Source organism: Pygocentrus nattereri, chromosome 1, assembly GCF_015220715.1.
Source record: "Pygocentrus nattereri isolate fPygNat1 chromosome 1, fPygNat1.pri, whole genome shotgun sequence".
In the NCBI taxonomy this organism is placed as follows: domain Eukaryota; kingdom Metazoa; phylum Chordata; class Actinopteri; order Characiformes; family Serrasalmidae; genus Pygocentrus; species Pygocentrus nattereri.
In genome coordinates this window covers 28394179-28407286 of record NC_051211.1, presented here as the reverse complement: position 1 = coordinate 28407286, position 13108 = coordinate 28394179, and the positions used below count along the sequence as shown (strand labels likewise).

The 13108-nt window shown below is 41.4% G+C and overlaps 1 protein-coding gene across 1 annotated transcript in view; it reads right to left on the bottom strand.

Moving 5' to 3' along the window:
* nrf1 (nuclear respiratory factor 1) overlaps window positions 1-13108 on the bottom strand; it is a 41492-nt gene that overhangs the window by 19787 nt on the left and 8597 nt on the right. The window contains exons 2-5 of the mRNA XM_017710690.2: window positions 5603-5835; window positions 2162-2276; window positions 1933-2059; window positions 1692-1835 (exon numbers count right to left, since the gene is read on the bottom strand). Of these exons, the coding sequence (XP_017566179.1) occupies window positions 1692-1835; window positions 1933-2059; window positions 2162-2276; window positions 5603-5816 (600 nt within the window). The 5' untranslated portion in view covers window positions 5817-5835. The remainder of the gene's footprint in view (window positions 1-1691; window positions 1836-1932; window positions 2060-2161; window positions 2277-5602; window positions 5836-13108) is intronic.

Below are 13108 nucleotides of genomic sequence, written 5' to 3'. Positions count from 1 at the left end.
CATAATCTAAGATACTCTACTTTCCCTACTCCATCCTATTACTCTCCCAAGCTTTAATACTACAACGCACCTATATACCTGTATAAACTACATAGACAAAAGCATTAGGACACATCTCTATTGAGTTCAAGGGGTTCAGTCATATCCATTGCTAACAGGCAGAAAAATTTAAGCACATAACCTTGCAGTCATAACTTTAAAATGGGGTAAACAGATGAGCTCAGAAACTTTAAACATGGCACTCTTATAGAATGCCACCTCTGGCACAAATCAGTTGTAAAATTTCTGTCCTGCTAGATCTGCCCCTGCCAACTGTAAGTGCTGTTATTGTGAAATAAAAGCTTAGCCATGAAATAAAAGCTTGGCCATGAAGTGGTGGACCACACAAACTCACAGAGTGGGGCCGATGAGTGCTGAAGTGCACAGTGTCTATCCTCTCTTAAATCCCTCATTATCGAGTTCCAAATTGCCTCTGGAAGCAACATCAGCAAAAGAAATCTGCATCAGGAGCTTCACGAAATCGGTTTTTATGGCCAAGCAGCTACACACTACACACTGAACTCAGGAGCAGTGGAAACACATTCTGTGGAGTGATGAATAAGCTTCTTTATCTGGCAGTCTGATGGACGAGTCTAAGTTTGGCCAATAGCAGAACATTACAGTTGGCCCAATGCGGTCAGGCAGGTAAAGTTAGGTGAAGGAAAGATAACACTATGGATTATTTTTGCAAGGGTTGGCCTACACCCGTTAGTTCCAGTGAAGGGAAATCATAATGCTTCAGCATACCAAAATATTTTGGATGACTATATGCTTCCAATTTTGTGAGAACAGTTTGGGGAAGGCCCTTTTCCATTCCAGCATGACCATGTCCCAGTGTGCGTCTGGTGTAGAAGAACTGGACTGGCCCACACAGAGTCCTGACCTCAACCCCACTGAGCACTTGTGGAATGAGCTAGAACAGAGATTACGAGCTAGACCCTCTTGTCCAACATCAGTGTCTGATCTCACAAATGCTCTTCTGGATGAATGGGCAAAGATTTCCAAAATCTTGTAGAAGGCTTCCCAGATGAGGGTAAATTTTTATAGCTACAAAGGGGGGCCAATTCCATACTATTGCCTATGTATTTAGAGTGGGATGTCATAAAAGCTCCTTTGGGTGTAATGCGTAGGTGTCCCAATACCTTTGGCCTTACAGTGTAGTCTATACACTAGTGCCAGCAATGTGCCAACAGTGTAACTTGAGTAAATGTACTTGAGGTGAAGTTAGATGTTCAACCTATTTTAAACAATTCCACAGGGTTCCACAGTGAGTTTTGATTAAACAAGGATTTTTTTTCCATATTTATCCATCTTCACAAGTAATGGTATGTTAGTTTAATCAGAATGGAGGCTACATATGGTGCACTTCTTATATCTATTGTCATTTGTTTCATCATATAACGGGTTAATACCTAAAATACAGTATAGGATCACATTGTTTAAAGTGTGTATAGTGGTATGTAGTGTTTTTCTGGGGAAATTTTGACATTTTTCAACTAAAACGATTATGATGTTTTGTGTTTGTTTTCTTTTAAGGATCTCAAAATATCCATCTTCTCCACACCCACACAGGGTGATGTGAAAAATGTCTCATCTTGGAGTGTAGCAAACAAATATTTGCCTTCTATCGCCATCTGCTGGCTAAAGCCTACCTGTGTCATTTTGTCCACAGACACTGGGATACCGTCAATGGTAAGTGGAGGGAGTTCAGAGCTCAGGTCTCCACCACCAGGGGGTGCATGTTCTGCCAGAGCATTTTCCAGGTCCTCCAGAATCATACTCTTATACTTCCGGACCTTAGAGGAAGGAGGATGGAAGGCAAATTGGAAAACACTGGCAAACAGAAAAGGCAAACAGGCATTACAGCAAAAAAGAGTGGAGATATATACTTACCACATTCTCAAGTGGAGCTGCACCAAACACCTTAAACACAGCATTGGGCTTAGATGGGGATATGCAAAGAACAATGGCCTGCTGGCCAACTCTCGTTGTGTATTCATCCAGTGTAGCTCTCAGCTTCCTATAGATGAGACTTCTCTTTAAGTATCAAAATGTGCCACTTTATAATAACATTGTATTTAAATTGGCCAATACACTGTGAAGTGTAAAATGTCATACTCACCTGAGCAGGCGTGTCTGCTGTCTTTTGCGTATTGATGGGTTTGACTCAAAGATGTGTGGTCTTTTGCGTTTTTTTCCTGTTGCCACAGCAGCTGCTGCTGCCATGCCGACTGGCCCTAAAGGTGTAAGTGAACATAAAAGCAACTATTGAGATGATTCCTCCAAGAGCAGTACTCAAAGACTGTTAAAAGTTTTCAAATACAAAATCCCTTAAGTTTTTAAAATGGTTTTTCAAAGTCAAAGTGAAAGTAAGCATTATTGCTTTACCTTCTCACCACAGTGTTGAGCGAGGGACGAAATATAGTTCCTTTAGAACACTATGCTACATTTAAGACAGAACAGCAGCAGACAACAGTACAAAACAAAAAATATAATAAAGATACATAATAATATGTAGATATTGGATTAACCCTGACATAAAGGCTCTTCTGAAGGAGAAGAAGAGGGCCTTTAGATTAGGGGACAAGGGGGAGCTAAAAGCTGTGCAGCAGAAGCTGAGGAGGAAGATCCGGGAGGGGAAAGCTAGCTATAGAAGGAATATGGAGGAACAGCTACAGTAGAATAATGTCAGCGGAGTCTGGAAAGGCCTTAAAGCAATCTCCGGCCACAAGAAGCCCGACTCTCAGGCGGTAGGAGACCAAAAGTGGGTGAACAATCTCAATCTGTTTTTCAATAGGTTTGATCACTCACCCGCCCCTCCCACTATACAGACACTTCTGCTGAAGCCCTCCTGTCTGGCATTTCCAGCATGCTGCTCTACCCCCTCTCTCACAGCCACCCCCAGCTCCACAACTTTCAGCTCAAACTCACCCCCCCCACTGGTTCTTCTGCTGGTTGCCGTAACCCTCAGTTCACACATTCCAACACTCAGCAACCCCCCTGCTCCAGTCTGACCTTCACAATGGCCCAGGTGAGAAATGAGCTCAGGAAGATCAAGGCGAGGAAGGCTACAGGGCCGGATGGCATCACTGCCAGGCTCCTCAAGTCCTGCGCAGATCAGCTGTGTGGGATAGTGGAGCACATTTTCAATACGAGCCTGAAGCTGGGGAGAGTACCACACATCTTGTGTGGTGCCATTGCCGAAAACACAGCACCCAAAGGACCTCAGCAGCTACAGGCCGGTGGCACTGACATCACACCTGATGAAGACACTGGAGAGGCTGGTCCTTAGACAACTCTGCCCTATGTTGAGCTCATCTATGGACCCACTTCAGTTTGCCTAACAGCCTGGCATCGGCCTAGCATCATCTACCTGCTGCATGGAGCTCTTTCTCACCTGGAGAAGCCTATCATGTTCTTTGATTTCTCCAGTGCTTTCAACACCATACAGCCTGGGCTCCTGAAGGACAAGCTGGAACAGGCAGGGGTGGACCATCACATGACGCACTGGATCCTGGACTACCTCACCAACCGTCCACAGTATGTGAGGACAAGGGACTGTGTGTCCGACATAGAGGTCTGTAACACAGGGGCCCCACAGGGAATGGTGTTAGCACCATTACTCTTCACCCTGTACGCTGCAGACTTCATGTACAACTCACCAAACTGCCACCTACAGAAGTTCTCTGATGACTCAGCGATCGCTGGCCGTATCACAATTGAGGACGACAGACAGTACAGAGAACCAATTCAGGACTTTGTGGACTGGTGTCTGCGGAATCACCTACAGATCAATGCGGGGAAGACCAAAGAACTGGTGGTGGATTTCTGCAGGCGCACACATCCCCCTCCAGCAGTGAACATCCAGGGAACGGACATTGAAAGAGTGGACTCCTATAAGTACCTGGGTGTGCACCTTAACTGTAAACTGGACTGGTCAGACAACACTGCTGCACTTTACAGGAGAGGACAGAGCAGACTCTACCTGCTCAGGAGACTGAGGTCATTTGGAGTGCAGGGGCCACTCCTGAGGACCTTTTTTGACACAGTGGTGGCATCAGCCATCTTCTATGGAGTGGTCTGCTGGGATGGCAGCATCTCCACTGCAGACAGGAAGAAACTGGACAAACTGATCAGGAGGGCCGGCTCGGTCCTGGGAACTCCTCTAGACCCAGTGCAGGCAGTTGGAGAAAGGAGGATGCTGAACAAGCTAGCATCCATGCTGGAGAATGACTGCCACCCCATGCATGAGACTCTGGCAGCACTGGGCAGTTCCTTCAGTGACCGGCTCCTTCACCCCAAGTGTGTGAAGGAGCGCTATTGCAGGTCCTTCCTTCCTGCTGTTGCGAGACTGCTCAACCAACACTGCTCCCAGTAGACCATACACACATAAAATATACACTTATATTCAGAATGCAAATATTTTTCATTGTGCAATATGTTCACAAGTGCAATACAGATTTATATGCAACTCTTATTTTTATTCTTATTTCGTTGTAAATAGTCTAGAGATTTAACTTTAGCTCTTATTATTTATAATGTTTATATTGTTTCCCGTTTCTATTACTGAGTGCCTTACTTTTATTATTACTATTACTCTGCTGCTGTAATACTGTGAATTTCCCTGCTGTGGGACTAATAAAGGATTATCTTATCTTATATAAACACTATATAATTAACTATATGAGCATGAGTATAGGACAATAAAGAACAGACAGTAGGGTGGGGGGAAAGATAAGATTATTCTCTTAGTACTCAATAGCAATGAATATTTGTCCATGAATAAGTAATATTACTGGTGTGCACTGATAATAGTAATGATATAGCCCTGCACGTCGCAGAAAAGTGCAGATAGTGTGTGTGCAGAATGAAGTCTTCTGTGCATATAAAGTGAAATGTCTTTTATATATATATATAGTGACCATGTACAGCAGACAGAAAGCAACAATAAAAGTGAAAAGTTTGACTAAGGCACTAGTACAGTTAGAATATGTGAGTGTGTTGGGCAAGCCACTGGAGACAGTGATAAGGAAAAAACTCCCTAAGAGCAAGAAGAAGAAACCTTGAGAGGAACCAAAACCACTCAAAGTACTTCAAGACAATTCATATGGGTGAAACAGAGCGGTAGGTAATAAAGGCATGTGACGAAGAACTTATTCAGCACTGGGATGACAGTGGCTGACTTTAAGCAGCTTGGAACAGCAGCTTATATCAATGAGAAGCTGAAGATGTATGTTAAAACATGAGTTAGCTACTGGATGCATTTCTTGAGCACATGATCAGGTATGTTGTCAGCATTGTTATGGCTCATCCACAGTGATGTCCTCCCTCTCAGGTACAGTCACTGCCACAGTGTGGGATGAATTCAGCATTTAACCCAATGCAGCATATTGAACTGAACATATTGACTGCCCCATTGTTTTTAAAAAAGACAGTCGTGGTTCATGTTTCTTATCAGTATGGTCATTTTGTTCTTTAAATATGCATAAGAGTTGTGTATGTTATAATCAGAGCTGCAATGTGTATGAATGCATGCATGAAACACATTTGAAGAGCACTGTACCTGCAGCAGCCAGATGTGCTGTAACCTCATCAGTTCCTGCTGAGTTTAGGATGTCCGAGTCATCATATGTGTCATCATCGGGTGAAGAAGGAGAGTCCTCGTCAGCACTGAGCATACTGTGCTCTGTGTAGGTAGCGACGTGCACCTGTTGAGACACAGCATGGGCCTCGATGGTTGTCATGTGCTCCGTCTGATGTACTGTGTGGTCCTCCATTGATGCAGCTTTCTGTAAACTGCCAAACAAACACAGCACATGGATGTAGACACATACACACAGAGCATGTCTTACCCAATGCACATATCATCGTATTTTTGAGAATGCCATTAATGAGAAGTGGAGAGAGTTCAAAGAAAATGTGAATACTATGTTTAGACATTTTGTAAAAGCCAATAAATATGTATTATTTGTTTATCCCTGACGGGGCACACTTACTTTTAGTTCTATGGAATGGTGCCAGGCAAATAAACCCACTGGTCCAATTTAAGACCAAATCCCATAATGCCAGCAACCCTACAGAAGGCCTGTGAAATCACAATCATTATGAACTTGCAACAGGCTGTTTTAAAGATTTAGGTTCCATTAACTGTATGAATAGAGAAGTAAACGGCACATTCAGAAAATTTGATTTTAAAATCATTGAAGCTGAGGTGTTCAAAGTGACCAAACCAATAGTGGCTATTTCATTTCTGATGTTTCACTCTCAGAAAAGAAGTACAAAATTGAGACAATGGTTCTAAAACACAGTAAAAACACATACTTCATTCCATAGAAAAACCTGTCTAAAAACCGACAGAGGTCCATTAGCACTTAAGCTCCTACACCTACAAATACCACGCAGCGGTGGGTGGCCATTCAGACGGCATGGCCCAATGGCCCTCTAGACGTCTTCTGTCCACTTGTGGAATTGATGGCACGTCGAGTTGCTGCACTTTGCTGGGCTTGAGGGGGTCCCTTAACACTGTCTGATTGTATGAACCTCCATTAGATCTCTCTGTAAGAAGGAGGTTCTGCATGCCTGTCAATTATTTTTTCCATTAGAAGAGTCAAGTTATAAATAAAGGAACTGAAGCACTAACTTGATCCAACTAGCGATAAGCTTAGGATGATAGCATAGTTACTGATGTATGTTACGGCCATAGCAGTGTAGAAACAGCACCCCCATACACATCAAGCACACAGAACATCAGCAGGCTGAAATCATCTATTTCAGAGAAGTACCTAATGCCCCAGTGACGTCAACCCAAGTGAAAAAGTTCACATGAACTGACTCAATCATGACTAAGGTGATGGACATTATCTCTTATGGAAACAGAGAAAAGATGACAAAAGTTTAAAGGCTTCCAAACCAAAGGTTCGAGTCCAGCACATTTGGATGTCTTCTCTGCTCTAACACATTAGTCAATCTGGTCATTAACTTCTGTAAGTGTACTGCTCTGTAATGTGTTGAGCATTGTGTCACATATCATTATATTCTGTATTGTGTGCGCCTGGACTGGGACTGTATTTAGAACATTCTTCTGTCTATTCCTATTTATACCTACATGGTCATGTCTGTCACATGTGACTTGTTATGTATAGGCGGAGCCTAATCTTGGCATCAGCCCAGTGTCTTACGGGCTGGTTAGGCGTCTGGTACCTGCGTGCAAACGAATAAACTTCACTTAAAGACATACAGCTGTTCCCTTGTTTAAGTTAGGGTTTGGATTCCTCAAAATGATGAGTTGAATCAATTGTAATCAGAAAATGACAGTTGTGAAACTGTGCAGTTGACGTGAGACTGTAATGCCAAGGTCAGAAATGAGAAGGAGGGAAATACAGTTGAACAACAAAGCCTTGGAAACAGGAATGAAACAGGAGAACGAGCAAGCAAGTACAATGTCAAATACAATCTTTAAGCAAGCAAAATGATGTCTATGCACCTGGACATTACCAGGTGGAGCTCGGCAAAACCAAACAGATTACATTCAAAGCATCTGATTGGAACCTCTACACCTCTATGTCAGAAAACAGACAAACAGACTGGTTCCATACCGGCAAAGGAATACAACAAGGCTGCATATTACCACCACACTTGTTCCACCTGTACCTCGGACAATCATGTGGGCTTTATAGACAACTGGCTAATGTTTGAGGGCAAGCCTGGTCTTTTAGGTAGGGATGGTGTCCACCCCACGCGGGATGGTGCTGCCTTACTTTCGTGCAGCATAGCACATAGTCTCTTAGTTAGTCGGCAGAGTAGCAGTAGCCTTAGAAGCTGCTGACAAACCGGAGCCGGGACCAGGCCGCAGACAGAGAGGCTTAACCGACCGTCTGTGAGCTGCAAAGAGACGTTACCTAGATACCAATGTATTCAGACTGTGTCTGTCCCCCGAGTCAAACATAAATGTCAAAAAACTCAAACAGTAAATCTAAATAACCTAACGTATATTAAACAATCATATCCAGACTGTAGCACTAGCACTTCAAAACTAAAGATTGGTTTACTTAACATAAGATCTCTAAATTCAAAAGCAGTAATAGTGAATGAAATCATAACTGATCAGAAATTTGATGTGTTGTGCCTCACTGAAACCTGGATTAGACCCGATGAATATTTAGCATTAAACGAAGCCACCCCTGCAGGCTATAATTATATACACAACCCCAGATCGTCCGGTAGAGGAGGCGGGGTCTGCATAATTTTTAGAAATTCCCTAGCTGTCAATCAGAAACACTATGATAATTTCACTTCTTTTGAGCTTCTTTACATCAATATAATTAATCCAATTACAAAACAGAATGCATTTTCTTTAATTAATATTTACAGACCACCAGGACCCTATGTAGAATTTTTAAAAGAATTTAGTGATTTCGCTGCAGATTTAGCAGTTTGTAGTGATAAAGTAATTATAGTAGGAGACTTCAACATTCATTTTGAAAAAGTTGATGACTCATTAAAAAAGGCTTTTGCATCAATTCTAGACTCAGTTGGTATTGCTCAAAATGTAACAGGACCTACGCATTACTGTAATCATACTCTGGATCTGGTTTTGACCCTGGGTGTTAGCATAGATAACCTAGATATTCTTTCTCAAACCTCAGTAATCTCAGATCATTATCTTATTTCTTTTAAACTTCATCTTAGTCATAATATACGTACATCCCCCAGCTACTCTATGAAACGTTCAATAACGCCCTTTACCGCTCAACAATTTACTGATAACCTTCCTGATTTATCAACCATAGTGTACTCTCCAGGTAACCCAGCAGAACTAGACAAACTAACTGATTGTTTAGAAAATACCTTCCGGTCTACTTTAGATGGTGTAGCACCACTTAAACACAAAAAAGAGAGACAGAAAAAACTTGCGCTGTGGTATAACGACCAAACTCGTACTTTAAAGCAATTAGTACGAAATTTTGAGCGAAAATGGCGATCAACCAAACTGGAAGTATTCCACTCTGCTTGGAAAGACAGTATTGTTGAATATAGAAGAGAAATTAATAAAGCCCGCTCAGAGTATCTGGCCTCTCAGATCGAGATTAATAAAAACAACCCTAGAGTTCTCTTTAGTGTTATTTCTAAACTGACTAAAAATCAGGCAGGTACTGATCCTCAGATTCCAGCAATCCACACTAGCAATGCTTTTATGGACTATTTTGATAATAAAATCGAAAATATTCGGGACAAAGTTCAACAGATAAATAGCACATCTTGTCTGTCATCTGGTGTGGCTGATATAGAACAAAATCCAGCTACCGAAGTCAGGTTGGAAGTTTTTAACCCACTACATCATTTAGAACTGGAGAAAATTATCTCCTCATCAAACTGCACAACCTGTACACTTGATGCAGTTCCCACAAAACTATTAAAACAGGTATTACCAGACATAATTAAACCACTATTAACAATAGTAAACTCATCATTAAACCTGGGGTATGTTCCCAAAGCCTTTAAACTAGCAGTAATTAAACCTTTGATCAAGAAACCAAATCTTGATCCTAGTGTACTATCTAACTATAGACCTATTTCAAATTTACCATTTATTTCTAAGATTTTAGAAAAGGCCGTGGCCCAACAACTTGGCTCTTATCTGCAAAGAAACCAGATCTATGAAAAATTCCAATCTGGATTTAGGCCTCATCATAGCACTGAGACAGCTCTAGTTAAGATAACAAATGATCTGCTTCTTGCCGCTGACCAAGGCTGCGTTTCTTTACTGGTACTTCTTGACCTGAGCGCAGCTTTTGATACAATAGATCATAATATCCTCCTAGAAAGATTAGAGAAAATGGTCGGTATAACTGGAACTGCCTTATCGTGGTTCAAATCATACTTGACCGATCGTTTTCAGTTTGTGAGGGTAAATAATATACCCTCCAATTATACAAAGGTTAGATATGGAGTTCCACAAGGCTCTATCTTAGGACCGTTATTATTTACGTTATACATGCTCCCCCTGGGCAAAGTTATTAGAAAACATAATGTTAATTTTCATTGTTATGCAGACGACACGCAGCTCTTCATATCAGCCAAACCTGATGACAAACAGAGAATAAAGAAAATGGAGGATTGCGTAAAAGATGTGAAATCATGGATGTCACACAACTTTCTTCTATTAAATAGTGATAAAACAGAAGTTCTTCTATTAGGCCCTAAAGCTGCTAGAAATAAATTATCACACCTAATGTTGAATCTGGCCGACTTCTCAGTCACACCTGGTTCAACAGCTAAAAATCTTGGCGTTATCATAGATTCAGATCTAGCATTTGATAAACACATATCTAATGTTACTAAAACAGCTTTTCTACATCTCCGTAACATCGCCAAGCTAAGAAATGCTTTATCCTTACATGACGCAGAAAAATTAGTACATGCCTTCATTACGTCAAGGCTAGACTACTGTAATGCGCTACTGTCAGGATGTTCTAGCAGTAACTTAAATAAACTTCAGCTAGTTCAAAATGCTGCAGCCAGGGTCCTTACTAAAACTAGAAAATTTGACCATATTAGTCCAGTCCTATCAGCTCTTCACTGGCTTCCAGTCAAATTCCGCATAGACTATAAAATTCTCCTGTTAACGTATAAAGCCCTACATGGGCTCGCTCCTGAGTATCTGAGAGACCTTATCTCCTATTATGAACCACCACGATTACTTAGATCACAGGGTGCTGGCTTCCTAGTAGTTCCCAAAATTCAGAGAAGCTCTGCAGGAGGAAGAGCTTTCTCTTATAAAGCGCCCCAACTCTGGAATAATCTCCCCGATAATGTTCGGGACTCAGACACAGTCTCAATCTTTAAGTCTAGACTAAAAACTTACTTGTTTAGTTTAGCTTTTGGTAGTTAATGTTAATTCCCTTTAGATAAGGCTGCAGATCCAGGGGTTCATGGACATAGTGAATTGTGGGTAAACTGAGATGCTGGTGCTGCTGTCACTCACTACATGCAGTCACTCAGGTTTGTGGACGGTGGAGTGGGTGAATGCCAGTGTCTCAGGGAGCCTCCGTGTCTATGTTACCTTCTGGCTCTCTCCCTTTAGTTAGGCTGTCATATTCAGACCTGCCGGAGTCATTAGTCACACTCTGATAATTTTTTACATTTTCTGTTCTTCATAAATACAGTCTAAACTAATTCCTAAATCTTTCCTTCCTCCGAGTTACTGACTGTCCACCGGTCCGGCCCAATACTGATGGATGTCCCACCCTCAAGTCCCCCTGTCCCCCTGATTGACCAGACTGATGGAAGTTTCTGGAACGCAGCTTCTCCACTACAGATCACATCCAAATCTATATGAACTCTAATTGTTTCCACTGTTGATTATACACACCTGAATATATTAGAACTGCGTGGATGTAAAATTGACTTTTCAATGTTTAACTTATAAGTTGTCTGACCAGTGGTAGGATGGTCCCCCCTTTAGATGTGAGTCTTGGTCCTCCCGAGGTTTCTTCCTCCTCCAGCTCTGAGGGAGTTTTTCCTTGCCTCAGCGCTCACGGGGGTTCTGTATATTCTGTATATTATGTTCAGTGTTTTGTCTGATTCTCTGTGCTGTGATTCCCATTTTTGTAAAGCTGCTTTGTGACAACATCAGTTGTAAAAAGCGCTATATAAATAAATTTGATTTGATTTGATTTGTATGTTGAATACACTATATGGCCAAATGTATGTGGACACCTGACCATCACATCTTGTTTGACATCCCATTCCAAAAGCATGGGCAATAATAGAGTTGATCCTCTTTTGCAGCTATTACAGCTTCTGCTGTCCTCAAGCTTTTCCCCAGGACTTTGAAGTCTGTGGGAATTTGTGCCCATTCAGTCAAAAGAGCATTTGTGAGGTGAGGCACTCATGTTGGATGAAAAGGCTTGGCTCGTAAATGAAATTTCCAATTCATCCCAAAGGGTGATTCCAATAGGGTTGCAGTCAGGGCTCCGTGCAGTCCACTGGACTTCCACCACACCAACCTCGTCAAACCATGTCTCTATGGATCTGGCTTTGTGCACAGGGACACAATCATGTTTAAACAGGAAAGGGCCTTCCCCAAACTGATACATATTACTGTCCAAAATGTTTATTAATCTTACATTAACTTTACCCTTCACTGTGACTAATTAGGTCAATTATTAATAACAAAAGATCCAGCAAAAAAACTATTTTACAGATTGGAAATGATAATCAGGCTGCATTCACATTACCACGCTGAAATTTTGGCCTTAACATGACAGATCTGATAAGCTGACTTGAGCCACTTTCACATGTGGTCCAAGATTGGATATATATCCATTTTGTGGCCATGTAACCTCAATGGGAATGGTCAGATCGCAATGCGTGTTTTTTTTTTTACTGGTCATGTACAAGCAGTGCCTTAACCAGAAGTTCGTGCCAGCAAACGCAGCAAAATCACTGGACCACATTCAGCAATACCAAATTTGTTTCTCAAATTAGTTTTTGAGAAAGGTCATAAAACAAAGTGCTCAGGTGTGTGTAGTTTCTTTTTTTTTTACCTTAGAACAAACCCCAAATAAGAAACATTGGTCAAGATCAGAATCTTCATAAAAACTGTGCAAGTGGGTTTTAAGAAGAAATTTCTTCTTAAGAAAGGATGGCGAATGAGGTGCACATTTATATTTCTGTTTCTAAATAAAAACAAAAAAACCTCATGCACCTCATGTCTTGTGAAACCAACTTCAGTCAAGTTCAGTTATGTTCAATTCAGTCAGTTGTCAGAGAATATGCTGAAATTATTTTCTACAATGACAGTATGACAAGGATGCAGATGAGATACGCTGCAAAACTCCTTTAGGCCCTGCACATATGCAACTGCTCTATAATGCTTAATAATAATAAAGCTGGTCAGTACAGTACAGTTTTCTAATGTCGTTACATAATTTTAGCAATCATTCAGTATACACTTTATTTGGCTAAAGCTTATGTTATTGTTAGGTTGTTCATGATTCACATAATAATTTTGAATCAACTGTATGTAGGGCACACACACACACACACACACACACACACACACATA